The sequence below is a fragment of the Meleagris gallopavo genome, chromosome 3, assembly GCF_905368555.1.
Source record: "Meleagris gallopavo chromosome 3, MGAL_WU_HG_1.1, whole genome shotgun sequence".
Lineage (NCBI taxonomy): Eukaryota > Metazoa > Chordata > Aves > Galliformes > Phasianidae > Meleagris > Meleagris gallopavo.
Genome location: NC_139406.1, coordinates 83,922,245 through 83,940,029, shown reverse-complemented (window position 1 = coordinate 83,940,029; position 17,785 = coordinate 83,922,245). Strand labels below are relative to the sequence as shown.

At 45.3% G+C, this 17,785-nt stretch overlaps 1 protein-coding gene across 1 annotated transcript; it reads left to right on the top strand.

The window, feature by feature from the left end:
* The first annotated feature begins 10,725 nt into the window (after positions 1-10,725).
* On the top strand, positions 10,726-17,365 carry LRATD2 (LRAT domain containing 2). The gene is given in 3 exon segments (XM_085221674.1): positions 10,726-10,977; positions 11,357-11,671; positions 11,674-17,365. Coding segments are annotated over 2 exon segments (900 nt in total). The 5' UTR covers positions 10,726-10,977; positions 11,357-11,358; the 3' UTR covers positions 12,261-17,365.
* The last annotated feature ends 420 nt before the right edge of the window (positions 17,366-17,785 follow it).

Here is a 17,785-nt window from a genome sequence, read left to right as displayed (position 1 = left end):
TATTTCCAACCGGGAGCTTTTAACAGAGAAGGCTTTTTGGAAAAGTTAAAACCTAAGCAATCAATTTTTCAAAGGCTCTTTTGTGTATTGAATAAGGGTTCTGCTTCAAGAAAGCTAGAAGAGTCCAGATATGCGTGGCACTCATTGACTTCAATCCAGTGTGGAAGAAATCAGCCCGTTGCCTTTCCTCACTGACAGTGAACACAACACTACCAAAGATGCTGTACTCCTTGAGGACCAAGATCTCACAGCCTCACTTGCAAGGGTAGCACCTTTTACCATCTTGTTTAGATCAATACAGAATGGAGGCAACCTCTGGCCTTAAGTTATGCATTTATTTGTGATTTATAATGCTTGTTCTTTATAAGACCTGGCACAGCAGTCATATTAATACCATATATTGGCTTGGCTTTCAGACACTGGCCCATCCGTACATCTGACTTTCAAATGGGGAGAAGAATCCTCTTGAGAATTCATGAAACATTTTGCCAGAGGAAGTGAATCACTGCTTAGGTCTGTCACTTCTGCTGTGGGCCAGGCACAAGGTTTCCTACATACCACTGCAAAGTAACTAGGAGAGTGGTATTCATCAAGGACAGCACATGGAGCTCAGACAAGAGAGCTGCTCCGAATGTAATGCCTCCTATTTTATTATGTTGGCACACTACATCAGAGGCGAATGGTGGTATGGCAGTAGAGGCTGAACCTTCTCACCAATATTCCAGTACATTTTGTTGCTGTGTGACAGATGGCAGCAGAGGGGCAGTCTGACAAAATGGCATCTGACATGGAAGCACATATGAAACAGAAGAGCGTCACTGAATTCCTTCACATGAAAAAAATGGCACCCATTGACATTCATTGGCAATTGCCGAACATTTATGGAGACCAAACAGTGGACATGAGCACAGGAAGGTGGTGCACAGTGCATTTCTGCAGTGGCAACAGCAATGCGAAAAACAAGCCATGTTCCAGACAACCATGCAGATTTTAACCTGCACAGCATGCAGTCTCTTGTTCATCGCTGGTGAAAATGCATAGCTAATGGTGATGATCATGTTGAAAAACGGTGCTTCATAGCTGAGAAATTGCTCTATCAAATAGAGTTATTGTGCTTTTTGTATCTGTTCAGTTTCCATAGAAATAAATAGAAGGCATTGCTTTTGGAGCAACCTACATACATAATATCTGAGGGAGATAAGGGGAAGTAGCTTTTGATGTGTTACTTCTTCACATGACCCATCAGCAGGGATAAGAATACTTATTTTCCCAGGCATTCCCCCAGATGGAAACATTTACCAACAGAAAAGAATTTCTCCCTTTGAAGTCCAGGAAAATCAGAAGTATTTAGGCAAGGACAGCCCCAAGGGGTTTTACCTCTTCATGGAGTTTCAAACTGAACAGTAGATTTTATCTAGTTCTCACTGAATTAGACTCCAGGATGGAGAAAAAGGAAGCTGTAAATTGGATTGGCTAGTAGGCATTATTAACAGGCAGATCTCTTGTGTCCTGTGAGAATAACAGAACCATAATTTGGACAGAAAAGGACCTTCAAAGTTCATCTAGCTCAACCTCCTGCTCAAGGCAGATCTACTTAGGTCAGATTGATAACACAGGCATCCAGCCCAGACATTAACCCTTTCAAAGGTGGAGATCACACAGCTTGTCTGGGCAACTTATTCCAGCATTTGCTCACTCTCTTTCTCAAATAAATAAATAAATATTCTTAATATTAAATCAGAATTTTTCAGATTTTAATTGCTGCCTTCTGCCTCTGTTCCCATCCTTCCTGTACTGGCGAGTCCATATCTGAAGCGGCATTTCAGCTGCAATCTCATGAATGCTGAAAAGAGGGAGAGGATCACTTCCCTGGACCAGAAGACTACACTTGCACTATTACAGCCCAGGGTACGGTGATGATTGGCCAGACATGAATCTTGCTGAATTTAATTAATAAAAAACTGCACTGTGCAATGCATTCTTGGAGTCACTTCTTTTCTCAGACTTTTTCTCAGTCTTTTCAGACTCATTTATCATTTTTCCTGTTGTAACAAAGCCAGTATTAATGACATCTTATCTTGAAGACATTACCTTCACCTGGATTTTATTGTTAGACCTTTGATCAAAGGAATGGTGTAGACGAGAGGTGTTTTCCCTCTCTTCTACTCCACACCAACAAAATAGCGCTGATACTCTTAGAGTATAAATTGCAGATATTGGAATGGGATATCTAGCAGTATTAGACTGCTGAATGAGTGCATCCCCAAAAGAGCAAGATACACACAATTTTGGTTGTTTGCTCTTGACTTCGATTGAAGTCTTTCCCTAACTTAACCAGGAATTGGATTTAACTCATAACATCAACTGAAGGGCATTCCAGGTGAAAGCAAGAATCTGCAGTTTCCTTGGAGGAGTGTCTTTACACTGCTTGTTCTACTACAAAAGCCGCACTGCAAAACGGTTTTGTGTTGAAATCATTTTACATTTGATGCAGTGGAGATTAAAGCTGATTGTTGCTTACTTACTACAGTAAGTGTTTTGGTCCCTTGGCATGGTGGCCTTGCTGCTTTCCAAAAATAGTGTTCGCATTTTCCCCTACAGATGATTTATCTTCACCCACAGCTTTGCTCATGCTGTTATCTCCTTCATGTGGAACCATAAAACACTTAAATCAGAGCAAGAGAACACCACAGAAAGAGCCAAGAAATAGGATTTGGTGAGGAGTCGACAAGTTTAGCATATACAGGGACTGTTTGAAATTAAGCACTGCCTTTAGGCATGAGCGTCAAGCCTGGTCTGCGGCTGGTGTGAAGAGGAAAAACATCACTGAACTGCTGAGCTGAGCCAAGTTCAGAGACCTGCCTGCCCCGAGCCTCCCTTCCACCTCTGTCAGCCTGCAGAGGAAGAACTGGAATGGCCAAGGGGCTTCCCTGCAGCAGCTGGCGTGATCGTGTCACGTTCCTGCCTAGCAGACAGCCCAAGGAAGGAAAGAGAGAAGGGAAAAAGGAAAATAAAAGGGAATGCAATAGCACTGAATAGCACATTGCTCACTGTCCTCTTCCCCGGTTGGAACTGACTTACGTAGCCAGGCAGGAGAACATCTGTCTCCAGAAAGGCAAACACATACAGCTGTCAGTTCTAACAGGTATTAGAGCCATTATTATGAGTACACACATCATTACCCAAACAGCTCTTTATAAATCCAAACCAGCAGAGCCACCCAGCAGGCCAGAGGCTTCCTTAACAGCAGATTCTACCAGGAATATGATTTTTATCTAACTAGTTTGTGGGATTAAAGGAATGAATACACATTTGCTCCTTTCTCTCCTCCCACGAGCACAAACAGAAAGGGCTTAGAGGAAGTCAAGCTTAATATCAATGCTTCCTTAAACCAGAAGCGTAGTGGCATTTCCTCATGCTCAAATGCCTTCTGCAAAGGTGCAGCCTCAGTGCCTGCTCTCTGCTTAAAAACCTACACAGGTTGACTCCACACTTGCACTTGAACAAGACATAAAATGGTTCTTCATTGTGGGCAGAAGTGAATGAGTCCACAGGAATGACCTTTAAAGGTCCCTTCCAACTCAAACAATTCTATGATTCTATGATTTCAGCCTGCCTGGGTTCACTGGTCCCCTGCAGACACCGAGATCACAGGAGCAGCATTACTTAAGGGCAAGAGATGCTTGCAGCCAGGAGAAATACCCATGGCAAAAGGCATTTGCCACACCTGCTGCAGGACATTGCTGCACATCAGAGAGATGCAAAGTCATGGATTTCGCTGAGCACGGTGGGTATCAGCACTCTGGTTCAAGTTGTGACACTCCTACTGCCTGGAGAAGCATAACACCTACCTACTGATTTCCTGTTGTCCCCATGGGCCTTGTTAGCAGGGAATATGGGTGCCTTAACACTTATTCATCCTTGCAGCCTTTAGTGCAAAAGGGAGGAGTGACAGAAATGGCAAACAAAGGCTTGAAAGCACAGATCCTGCCACTTCATTTCTTTAGAAGTCTGAATGCATTGCTACAGCACTCTCAGGGTGTCACTCTGCTGTCACTCTTCTTCTCTGGTGCTTCAGAGTCTGGAGTGGGGCATTGGCAAAGCTGCCTCTGATGCAGCCTACAGCCCATGAGCTCCTCCAAACCCTCGAGGCCAAAGATGCATGTGGCTGTGCACAGCCTCAGCGGTTGCCCAGAGGTCTTGCTAGGGGTTGAGTGCTGCTCTGTTGGATTTGGAGAAAGTCCTGAGGAAAACCCTAAGCATCACCTTCACAGCTATTTTGAGGCCTTATATCTCTCTTTTTGTTGGCTGGGAAACAATAGTTGTAACCTGTTTCCCAGTCTAATCGGTGAATGAAAGGGGGAATTGCTCAGCTCACTTCCCCTCTGCCCTTTCACAGACCTGCAGAAAGGTTGTGATGAGCAGCCACTACCACTGCTTCTGGCTCAAATCAGTAAGCATTCAAACATAGGATAAGCACAGCAGGTCCCATAGATGTAGATGGCCATGAGCTCTGACATGACCAGCCTCATATTCTGGCACTGACATTATCAAAGTCACAGAAGGAGACTCTGCCTGCTGGTTCCTCTGCTCCTTTCCATTTAAAATGGAGGCACTAACTACAGACATGTCTGAGGGTTGCCTGAAGAACTGCTGTGTTCACAACAGTGGCTTCTGCATAGGTACTCCACACTGGGAGCAACCAGGAGAGCTTTCTCCACCAAACATGGCAGTTCCACCTTCTCCAGGCTGCACAGGACAGATTGCCACCAAGGCAGCCAGCAATCCTGTAATGTATCAAAAGACATTGATGGAGTGGCTACTGGGGAGAAGCCTGGAATGAAAGGAGGACCAGAGAAGCAAGAGACAAGCATTTCTAACACTGGATAATCACAGAATCATAGAACCATCTGAGTTGGAAGGGACCTTAAAGGCCTTTTAGTCTAACTCTAGGCCATCCTTACAGTAAAGAACTTACATACATCCATATATACAGTATACATATACATTCTTAACTGCTTATAGATATGCAGTCTAAGATGCATGTGCTTTACCTCTTTCCTTGTTAGCTTATGTTTGAAATACAGTTGCTATTTTCTGGAAAAAATGGACCGCATTTTAAGTAAGCTATGCCTGCTGCTCAAGTCAGTTTGATAGCAATTCCTAAAACTCCAGACCTTTGCTGACACATTAATTACCTCATTTTCATTTGTTGGAATGCACCAGTTAAAATCTCACAGTGGTAAAACTTCTTTCGAGATACAGCTTGGGTGCCTCAATCAAAAACTCTGTGGCTTTGGCAATCTCAGCAATTCATTTTGTTTTGGAACACATTTAGTCAAAAAATTACAATGTTGAAAGTATTTAACAGAAGCATAAGCTTCCGCTGAGAGTTTTGGAAAAGTGGAACAGTTTGCTGATGTGATAAACACAGCAATCACAGTTTCCACTCTCTGCTCTCAAAATGCAGATCTCTTTCTGATAACTTTTAGGTCTTGAATATATTGTGGCCCATGCTATGCTATACTAAGAACGAAAGATCATATGTTTGGAAGCACACAGATGCCAACCTGTTAACATCATCGAAGCCTTTTAGGCTAAATGGAGAAACAAACACTAAGATCTAAGTTCAGGTAGTCACCTTCCTGACACTAGACATTCATTATATGCCTTATGTTATATAAAATAACACAGATCTGAAAAGTTAAAAATACCAAAGTTCTCTTGATATTTGCCAACATTTTGGGGTACATAGATTTGATCTAAATTCCAAACATTTCTCCTGGCACAAACGCAGAGTCACGGAGTAGTGACTACAGGCACAGATCAACACCCGTTTCACACATAAGCTTAAAAACAAATAACAAACTAGTTGTAGTCTGATCCAATGGATGTATCAGAATGGCTCTAACACAACAGAACAATGATGAGCAGATATCCAACAACAACTGGATTATAGCAGTCATGCAGGATACATGAGACCCAGAGGCTCAAGCTCTACTCTGAGAAGACATGAACAAAATTCACCTGTAAGCACGCCCTAAAACCAAAACTTTCAGATTTTTCTGGTGGGCCTGCCTGAATGACGCTTGATGAAGATACTCCACGGTCATGAGACGTGAATATTTATTACAGAGAATCTCAAAGCAATCTCATCCCCTTCCTGCACCTGATCTCAGAGCCACTGTCATTCTTTTTTTTTTCATCTGATTGAATGGATATTTAATGAACTGCTTCAGTGGGACAGACAGAGCACACAACTTGCTCAAAAATAGCAAACAGTCTGGTGGCTTCCAGCACTCTCCTGGGAAATAGTGGTTCAAGTCCCTTCAGCGAGATGAGAGGCTTCAACCTTGGACTTTCATACCCTAAGGAAGCAATGTGAAATATTAATGCATTTTATTAACTGACAAGGCATCATTGTGAGAAACAGCCAACCTCATTAAAGCATTTAACCTTGAAGGAGTATTAGGCTGTAACAGGAGTGAAAGGAAGCAATGCTTTCCAACAGCTGTCAGGACGCTAGCTCTCTTCTGTTCCCCGCCACCTTGCTCTGGCATGCTGGCTTTGATGAATCTCATTCAAGTGGCATTCACAGCTTTGTGGTGCCTTATTCAGGGATGAGACTTCCACTGGAAGGCAAAGAGGTGACGAAGCAGATGTTACAACTCAGCATCTAAACTTCTTTGGTGAACTGAGCTGAGGAGCTCTCAGGTCCCACACCTCCCTCAATTAAGGTATGATTGACTTCTACAGAACTCAGTGGAAGAACTCCCATGGACTTCACTAGGATGTGCTTCATAACCTCAGTGCCCCTAATTACACCATAGCAATTAAGCACTCGAGTTTGCAAAGGCTGTGATGCAGCAGAATGCTTACATGCCGAACAGAGCATATTTTATCTTAGTTCTTATAAAACTCTACTGAAAAAAAATAAACAATTAAATTCAAGTGTGTCATAGCCATCAGCTGGGTGAATACCTGTAAATACAGCTTGTTTACAGACTGTGACACTGAACCTTGTCGTGCACAGAATGACTGGTCGCTAAGAAGAAAACATAAATATACACAAAAAGAATATCTTCTCATACTGGATATTTTTTTAATAACAATAACAATGGCAACACAGCATTTCACATCCAAGTAAGGATGAGGTATGATTTCAAGTTAACATCACATTTTTAAGTTCCCAATGTAGGATGCGTGTAAGGTTAAATATAATTGAGCAACAAAACAAATTAGATGCCTCATTCTCAAAACTACAGGCCTGATGCTTAGAGCAATCACTGCAGAGATCCCTGGATTAGAAAGAGTGGTGAGGCATTGGCACAGGCAGCCCACGGAGGTGGTGGAGTCCCTGGAGGTGTTAAAATAATGAGTAGATGTAGGACTGAGCGACATGGTTTAGTGGGCATGGTGAAGATGGGTTGACAGTTGACTGGATGGTCTTAGTGGCCTTTTCCAACCTTAATAATTCCATGATACTTATGATTCCGTATCAGTTATATAACCACAGGGACTGCTACAAATGCATCTTCTCCTTCCATGACCCACAGTCACTAAGCCAAGAGGTAGAGCCATCTCTATGGACTGTATACATCATTGGACTATGCAGCAATGCTGCTCTGAATTTCCAGAGAGCCTGGCATCATGGCAGTTTTTTGTCCCTAGACAGAAAAATACTATTTGGAGTGCATGTTATGGGCAATCAAAATTTCAAACGTTTAAAATATCCTAGGAGCCATGTTGCAACCCACTAGGATGGTATTTTTACGACATGAAGCCAAAGATATGTGTTGCTGCACTCAGCAATAGCTTAAGAACATATGGATGTGCAAATTCAGCTGGGAAAATGTTGGAGGGTTGTGCTGAGCAAAGGGAGCCAGACCTCACGCAGATCTATCCTTTTCGTTGCAGTCTTTGCAGGGACTCAGATGATATGGCTGCCTGGAGTGAACCAGCCCTAAAACCACACCTGGGTTTTGTCTGTGATGGGACTGATTTACTTCCAAAAGAGAATTTAGAATGTACAAATACTTATGCAGTCTGGATGAGCAACTGGGACCAGGCAGTGACCCTGATGAGTTACCCTATGACTTGTGTTGGAAGGGACCTCAAAGCTCACTCCATTCCAATTCCCTGTCTTGGGGGCCTCATTCAGCCTGGCCCTGAATGCCTCCAGGGATAGGGCATCCACAGCTTCTCTCAGCAGCCTGTGCCAGTGCCTCATCACCCTCTAAGTACAGAATTTCTTCCTAACATCTAACCTGAATCTTCTCTCCTTCAGTTTAAATCCATTCCCCCTTGTCCTATCACTGCCAGACCACGTAAAAAGTAATTCTCCATCTTTTTATAAGCTCTAATAAGTACTGAAAGCATGGATCTTCCTGTTGACTTTTGCAGATACACAGCTGTATGTGGTTCACAGCACTCAGTTCCCTCTGTGACATGTGCCCAGAGCTGAATACCTCACAACTGGTTTCCAAATAGCAGCTCACTGAGCAAGCACTCTTGTAACTGAAGAACATCCAAAGCGAGGTCAGAGGTGTGTCTTCAACTGTGCCCTACTGCAGCTTGGGCTTCAGCTCAGCGCTGTGCAGCTTGTATTCCCTTCACTCAAGATCCACAGACTGGATTATCTTTAGCAGATAAGCACCAAAGACCTTTTTGCAAAAGCTATGCAAGGGGTCAGTGCTCTCTTTAAAAACGCATTCACCAAGACGGCATGTCACTGCCACCACCCCCAGCCCTGGTGCCCATGCAGGTTGGCTGCTTCAAGGCTTAGAAGTTAAGCACACAGCAGTTTTAAGCATCGTAATTTTAGGCACCAGCCCAGGTGATATATAGGCACTAAAAGTCCTTTGTGGATTTTCCATCTAATGCCTTATCTACAGGCACAGTATGCAATTACGTACGGGTTCTGTGACATAAAAACACTTGCCTAGGGTTTCTGATTGTGGAAAGCAGGTTGATCAGAGAATGTGGATTCTGAGGAACAGCCATTGAAAGGAAACTAAGAGAGATCAAAGAGATCAAAGCAGCTGACAAGGTGCAGAAAATTAAGCACTGGGGTGAGTTGAAGCAGACGGGAAGAAAAAGACAGACAGCAGCAAATGCATGGGGGTGTGCGGGCACATGCAAGTGCTCCTCTGGACAATGCTGAGCCCCTGCACGGACACAGCTTTCTTCACACTGCAGCAGATTGAAAAGGAAACCTGGCCTTCAGCAGAAGGCTGCCCAACCGTTGTAGTCACAAAATAAAACTGGTCCAAAGATGGTAAGGTAGGATGCTGAGACACAGCTTCCAGCACAAATGCAAGAAAATGAAAAAGTCACTTTTATGTTCATTCCAGCTCCTCCTTCCAGCAGAACCTCATCTTTACACGTGCCCATCCTTCAGGAATGAAGCAATTTTACAAAGCCATATGGAGCAGGGCCCCCTTTTGTCTGGCAGCATCTGTATCTAGAGCAGTAAGCAGTGCAGCGAGGGAGGAACTGTAGTGCTGAAAAATGACATCCACATTCACCACACTGTAGAGGCTTCCTCAACTAGTCCTGGGGCTGGAGCACATCTGCTATAGCTGAGGTTGTCTCAAATCTCTTTGAGATGAAAAATGAATCGAGCCACCAGGGGACCCGAAACACGAGGTCTCCATTCAGCTGCCCATCACTCGCTGCAGTACTGGGGCTGTCCCAGGGAGTACTGCACACATCTCCCCCTCCCCATCTCCTCTCCCTACACCAAAACATGTGGCTGTATCTGAAGCCACAGCAGCACAGCACCAGATGGAAATGGCATTCTCTGAGCCTACAGGCAGCGCCCAGCACCCTGTAACACTACGCCTGTTCCTGCACTCACTGCCGTTCAGTGAATCCTCCAAGCAGCGGTGTGCAGTTGGGTTTATAAATTACAAGGCAACAGACAATGAGACAAAATTAAAGACATTACTCCTAGCTCCCATAAATTATCTCTGTAGTCTATTTTAACAGCATGGATTTTCCAGTGTGTGTGGAAATAGGAAGAATACCCACCTAGCAGCCTAACTGGGTATTAATGAAAACACAGAATATTGTGTTGTGCTCTCCGAAACGCAGAAAGAGAAATACTCCCACCAGTCTCAATAATGCCGTTCCAGGGGGAAAGAATCATCATCTTCTATATTGAAAAAGAGAGCGATCTCTTGGAGTCGGAAAGAAAAGAGATTTATTAATAAAACTAATTACACGCTCCACTCATGGAGGAATGCAAGGCACCGAGTCAGCCCAGGAGAGCCGGGCTCTGTGATTTCGCTGCGTTACAACTTCCCCGCTACTGCCGGCAGCTCCCGGCGGGGCTGCGGGCAGGGATCCCCATAGGGGTGCAGCGGGATCACCCCCACGGCCCCGCACGGGACTTCCCGTCACCTCCCGGCGCCGTCCCGAGCAAACTCCGGCTCCAGGTTATCCCAACCCCTCGCCGAACCGGCGGGCTGGGCTGCTTCATGGCAGCGCTCCCTTAAAGGGGCCGCGTGCGAGCACGCGTGTGAGTTGGTGCGTGAGCGCGTTGCACACGCAGCCGTAAGCGCAAAGAGCCCGTCCGACCTCCGCCCGCGGATCTGCCTCGGCGGGGAGCAGAGCGCTTGGCATGTAGGGCGAGGAGAAAGAAAAAGGTGCGGGGAGGGGGAAGAGGGGAAGGAGGGGGGAAAGACGGAAGGGAGGAAAAAAAAGGGAGAGAAAAAAAAAGCGCTGCCTCTTTAAATGCTGTGGGCTGAGCTCTCGTTGGGGCGTCCGCAGCCGGATCCAGTCTCTCTCCTCTCGGCCGTGCCTCCCCGCGCCTCCTGCACAGCCCCAAGTGCCGGCAGCGCGGCTGCGGGCGCTGCTGCTGCGGGGAGCGCGGAGCGGGGCCGGGGGGGCCATGATCGCACCCGCCCCCGGGAGCCGCGCCGCCTCCGCCCGGGAGCTCTAAAGCCGCTCGGCGCCGCGCTGCCGTTCTCCGCGGTAAGTTTGCGGCCGCCCGGTGTCGGCGGAGGGGCGAGTTGGACCGGGGAGATTGACCTCCGCGGGGGGTGGAACTCCGTCGTCTCCAGCTCGGACCTCCGGTCTCCCTTTTAGCCGCGCCCTCGGTCCCTAACAGGTGGCTCCGTGCTCCTAAGGCGCCTTTTTCCTCCTCCTCGCTGCCGGCTAACAGGTGGCCGTGCTGCCTCGCCTCCCCCTGGGCGCTGGCGGTGGTTCGGGGCCATCACCTTCATCCCCCCTCGGGTACTCGCAGGGCTGTGTTGCAGCGTGAAGTGGGGGTGGAAGACCGAGCTCTAAATTTCCCTCTCTGCTGTCTCTCTGGCCTCTGGATGGCCCTGCTGTGTGTCTGTCGTTACAGCAGGCATGGGGAACCAGGTGGAGAAGCTGACCCATCTGAACTACAAGGAAGTTCCCACGGCTGACCCAACGGGCATGGACAGAGATGAAGGGCCCAGGATCGGGGTCTCCTACATCTTTTCCAATGATGACGATGAGCTGGAGCAGCAGCAGGACTCAGGGCATGACCTCGGGGGTGAGCACCCTGCCCTGCAGCCCTATGATCCCCAGCTGCATGAGGTGGAGTGCTCTGTTTATTACCGGGATGAGTGCATCTACCAGAAGAGCTTTTCTGAGGAGGACGTGCTGCCAGAGGAGGGTGAGGAAGGAGGCAGAGGACACTGAGCACCTACACCCCAGAGAACCTGCTGAACCGCTGCAAACCAGGCGACCTGGTGGAGTTTGTGTGCCAGGCCCAGTACCCACACTGGGTGGTCTACGTGGGGGATTTTCAGGTTGTGCACCTGCACAGGCTGGAGGTGGTGAACAGCTTCCTCACCGATGCCAGCCAGGGCAGGAGGGGCCGCATTGCCAACCAGTTGTACCGCTACAAACCCCTCAGCCCGGCTGTGGTGGTACGCAATGCCCTGGAGCAGGTGGGCTGCAAGGACCGGGACCTGAGCTGGAGAAACTCGGAGTGTTTCGCTGCCTGGTGCCGCTATGGCAAGCGGGAGTTTAAAATCGGCGGGGAGCTGCGCATCGGCAAGCAGCCCTACCGCCTGCAGATCCGGCTGGGCGACAAGCGCAGCCACACGCTGGAATTTCAGAGCCTGGAGGATCTGATCATGGAGAAGAGGAGAAATGACCAGATCGGTAGGGCTGCCGTGATCCAGGAGCTCTCCAGCCACCTGCAGGCTGCAGAGGAAGAGGACGAGGAGGATGAGGAAGACCATCCCCACCATCCAGGTGCCCGGACTGCTGTGGAGTAGTGCCTCAGCACCGCCATGCTGCTCGGGCTGGGTGATGGGGATTAAAACGGAAGGCTGCGAAATTGAGCTGTTATAAACCCTTTGGGCCGTTTCAGTGCAGCTTCATTCCGATCACATGTGAAAGGAAGGGGGAAAGCTGATTAAGTGTCTGTGCTTTAGTGCTTAACTCCTTCAGTGCTCGATGATAAAAACCACTGACTTATTGTAGAGGATAAAACTCAGGGCAACTCTATCCTTCTCTGCTCCCACCTCTTTCCCTTCCTCTGTGCCAGCCCTTCCCTCCACCATCTGCCAGTAGGCCTGACCCTATGGGATGCTAAATGCCTTTGACACCTACTTATCGGCAGAAGTTAAGAGTACTTAATACTATTAAGGAGCCAACAACTTCAGGACATGGCCATGTTTATCTGAGCGTATGATCAGTTGGTAGCTGGGTAGTGTGATATATTGCTGTCCCTTCTCTGCCCGTTTCTCTTCAGTTGTGGCTCGGTTGGTCTTGCAACAGGCTGCTTGCTTGCTTTTGTGGTGCTAGGCTTCATGGATGGGTGGCCAGCTCCCCAGGAGGTGCAAGGGAGAAATCAGTGCTGACTTCAGTGAAATGCTTCTGATGTGCCTGGTGCTTTCTTAATAGAAATGTACAGGTGGGCTGGGGGAGCTCTGCCTTTGTTAGCAGCACGTGGTTCTGTTGGGGGGAGAGAGCAGCTGTTACTGCTGACCAGTCCCAGGGAGGAGGAAGCTCACAACCCTGATTGCAGAGTCTGCGCATTGATGCGTGCTTGGGCTCTTACAGGCACATACTGAGCTCTGCTGGAGCTTGTTACAGGCTTCTCCTAAAGCAAACAGCAGAGATCCCGATGACATCTGTGGTGAGCGTAGAAGCAGGCTGTTCATGTGTACCAGCACATCTCCAGTGAGTTGCCCCTCAAGAAGGTGGTCTCATGGCTGGGAATGTGGCACAGGTCCTGCACAGCAGCACTCCCTCCCTGTGATGGGAAGGAGTGCAGGATGGAAGGGTGGGGTGTTCATTTTATTCCCCCGTTTATCACAAAGAAATTTCTTTTTTAGAGATTTCATGTTTCCCTATTTTCTACTAATTTTTATGATGTGCAGCTGAGCTATAGCACTAGAAGAGAGGATATGCCTCGGGAGTTGTGTAGGTCCCCCATTCAGTGGGTTGGGGGTGCAGCACTGCCTCCCTTGAATGTTTCCTGAATTTTGCTTTCAGCTGTTGAACTGTTCTCCCACGTGGGCACTATCTGATCATTGTCCTGAGATCTTAAGTGTGTGAGCAAACAGATTTGGACGCCACTTATAATACAAAATTCCTTCCCTTTAAAAGCACAATAGTGAAGAGGTGAACCTGAAGATAAGCTTGAGCTCATTTAAATAACAGCAGTTACCGTTGTGCTGTAAACTTGGAAGCGTTGTTACTGCCGTCTTTCCTGTGGTTGTTTATGGTTATACCACAAATAGCAAAGTACTCCATGTCCTTTCTACCCCTTGGGAGCAAGGGTTGTTGACTAAGAAGTTGGTACCTATTTTTGATTAGTTAGAACTACATAAAGCAACTTTGACAGTATGGTTTAAATAAATCTGAGTTGTTTTCTTTCTAAGATACACAACCTGGAGGGGAGCAAAGCAGTGATAAACTCCTTCAGCCTTGCTTCCAGAGGAAATGTGGCTTTAAGGTTATGCAAATACACCATACAGTGTTTCCTTAATGACTCTGTGTTCTCATTTTGGACTGCAAAATGCTCAAATCCAAAACAGAATTTAACACTCAGCTCTGTTAGAACGCTATAGCTCAGGAGACTGCACTGATGGTTTTCTTCAATATGCAGTAGAGTCATACTTGTGTTGGTGTGGCTGTCAAGCAAATGTGCAACCTTGCTTTAATAAGTATGGTAACAACCCATATCTGACTGCAATAGGGTTTGTGTATGGAGGGAAGCATGCAGCTTTCATACACAACTAAATGCTGAAAGCTGCAATGATCACGGAAAAAGTCCAGAAGAGAATGGAGTCTCTGTGCTGTACTGACTTGTGTACAACAACTGAGGTTATCTAGACCACAAGTAAATGTCTGCCTGTTGTTTCTTTCATACTGACCCTTGTACATAACAAAGTTTATTTCTTGTGTAATATATGTATGTAAAATAATATTTTCTTACAGATATTTTTGAAAGTTTAAAAAAAAACTCCATCAAAACCTTGCATTTGAAAGTAAGCTGTTATGCACATTATTTTCCAGTCTTCTGAATGGGTTTATTTTTCATTAATGATCTAAAATATATTCTAGGTCATAAAGTATAGAAACTGCTATAAATGTCAAATATTATGTATCTACAGGGTACTAAACGGTAAACTAGTTGTGAAAATATTTTTCCCTTGTGTCTGAAACATCAGAACTATGACACAGCCATTTCTCTCCTGAGATATCCTGCGTAGTCTGGCTTTGTTTTCTGTGGGTTCGGTTTTTTTTTTTTTGTTTTTTTTTTTTTTTTTAATTAAAGGGGGGGTGTGAAAGGACCAAATTTCTTTGAGAACAAAGAGCAAAGCTTCTTTAGCCAACCGAAATCACGTCTCGTGCTGATCTTGGTGCTTCCCTGTACCGGTCATGCCTCTTGGGATCAATTCCTATGCAGGCATAAGGGCCTTAACAAAGAATCCCAGAGCTTGCACAGCCCTCTAGGATGGAGAGCTGAGCAGAGGGCTTGGCTCACAGCAAAGCAGCCTGGCATGCAGTCAGCTGCGTTACAAAACCTGTCTGCCCCTCTGGCACCTGCAGTTCAGGTGTTCAGTGCTTAAAATGTAGATACTTGGAATACATTGTTCTGCAAGTTATGCTGGTGATTTATTCCGTCTCCTGCAATTCCATTATTTGCAAAAGTGGGTTTTCATTGTTCCCATTTTTTTTTAAGAGTGGTTTTGTTGTTTTTTTTCCTATGTCCTAATAGGGATTTCTTACCCCAATAGCTAATGACTGTTGAATCTTTAACAGGTGGGTATTTTTTTTTCCCCTACCTGTTGATTAGGCAGTGTTATTCAATAGGTGCTGTGAACACCATTGCAAACATTTCTAAGCAGGCTGGTTTTTAAAGCCATAGCTCATAACGTGTGGACTAGAATTGCCATAGGAGCACATCACTGTTGCTTAGCTTCTCGTTTTTGTTTTACTGTAATCATTTATTTTCTGCAGACTACACTGGAATTTCTACAGTTTGTTGTTGCTTTGTTTTGTTTTTTTTAATTAATCAAATAATCTTTTGGGGAAAACAGACTCTTTTTTTTGTGTGTGTAGTTCAAGATTTTTCTGTTGCTCAAAAAAGAGGGGGGGAGAGAATAAATGGAAGTGCTGTTCTCTGAGCTCATTCTTTAAGGTAGAGACGTGAAGGTGTGATCCTTCTACAGAGCTTCTGGGTCAGCCTATGGCCTGTGCTGAGTTGAGCCACTTGGAAAAATCCTCAAAACTCATAATGTGCTTGAAGTCAAGTGTCTGCATTTCTGTCTGAATAAGGCTGGAATCTTGATCTGAGGTCTTTGGTGGGAGTGTGGAGGATCTGACATTGCCTTTTCACAGGGAGGGCACAAGAAGTACTGTGGAAGCTCTTCCTCAAAGTGCCCTTGCCCAAACAAAGCAGATGGCATCCAGCCCAAAGCTTGGCCTCTGTTTCCCCCTGAAAATCCATGAGCAGCACTGACTCAGCGAGTGGTGAGGCAAACACATTACCCAGCAGTTACATGCTAAGCTGACAGTCGTAGTGCAGACTGCTTCCTGGTGTCCTTGTCTTATGCTTGAGCTTCCCCTGTATGAATTTACTCATTTAGATGTATGCACTGCTACTGCTGTGGATGTCATTCTGCATGTGGTAAGGCTGGCGAGACAAAGCCCCAGACATGCAAAAGTAGTTCCAGTTAGGAAATGGAGATGAGCAGTCTTACTTTCCCAGAGTATTGGTAGGTTTGATGCAAGTAATGCCACAGAAATGGCTTTATAATGAAGCTTACAATTACTCCTTGATTGAGTAGTTTTAAAAACACAATTCAGACACTTACCTTCCATGATAGTGAACAACGATATAAACAAGACTATTTCAAGTTTCCCTGATTCTGTGTGAGTATGAAGTATTGATTACAGCTCTCTGTAGCTCAGCTGGACAACACAGTAGACAGTTGTAGGTAGATGGGGGGGGGGGGGAAAAAAAAAAAAAAACAGAAGGTACTTCAGAAACTAGCTTTTGCTCAGAAAAGTATATTCTTCAGACCGAAGGACTATGGAAGTAAACTTTAATTGTTTTGTATAAATACAGCTCTAGGCACGCTTCTACTATTTCATTCTTTTAAATTCAATATTTCACTCCGTGTACCAAAAAGGTGTTCTGTGTGGAATATATTTCAGATTTTGACCGTAACAGCGTTTTGTTTTTTTTCTTTCTTTCTCCCTTTGGGTCTCACCAAAGGGTGTGTGAGGCTTGTTGAGTCGTTTGCCACCTGTGCTTTCCTGACAATTAACCACATAACTGTAATTCCAGCAGCCATTTAGGAACAAATATTTCTTTTGAAAGCGAATCTTACACAACTGATCAGATATGAGTAACTAAAAGTAGGAAATGTGTTGTTTCCAGCAGCAGTTTCTATTTGTGAGAAAGCTACTGTTACTTATGTGTTGACTTGGCTACTCTATAAAGTAATGTGCGGTGATAAGGCGAGGTTTATTGTATCATGGACTTAGATTCTCTGGATCAGACTCTTTTTAACTGTGGCTAAGAAGAAATCAGAGTAGCTTCTTCAAACATCAGTGGTTTAGGTGGTTCTTTTGCATTTTTGTTGAATTAGAAGCTTTCTTTCAATGCACATTGAAATTCCTGATATTGTAATACTTCATGGAATCATCTACAATAGTCAGTGTAATCACAAAGTATGATTTTAACTCCATGAGCATTTTCTGTAAGCTGTCTTTTGTCAATGAATGTTAATTGTTAGTGCAAATATCTCTTCTTTTCCTGAGAAAGAAGTACAGATCATTGATTGTACCATTTCCTTCAAAATGAAGGGCATTGCATAGTAACTAAAAAGAAATAAAAGATTTATAGTATCTTTCATAATCTTTCTCTCCTTTTTTTTTTTTTTTTTTTTTTTTTTCCCCCTGAACAGAATGTTTTTTCCCTAGCTTGTTTGGAAAACTGTAGTGATTTCCTTCATGACGGATGCATCAGGCACAAAACAATCAATGTTTTCACTGGCTTCACGTCAGATCAAAACGTAACTCCTCGGTTGTGTTCATGCTCAAAAGAAAAAAAAAGCCAAACAACTTCTATACAAGGCCAGACTGTCAACTGATTAATAGGCAATGGCTGTATTAAATCTGAGGATCTGGCACATAATTTAATTTAAAAAGTGGAAAATGAATTCAGAAAGAGATCATATAGTATTAGTTGGCACCCAGGTCTTTCTTGTGTGCCAGCAACTGCTAAAGGAACAGATTTAGTGTTTGTGAGAAGGAGAAAGGGGCGAACATCAGAGCT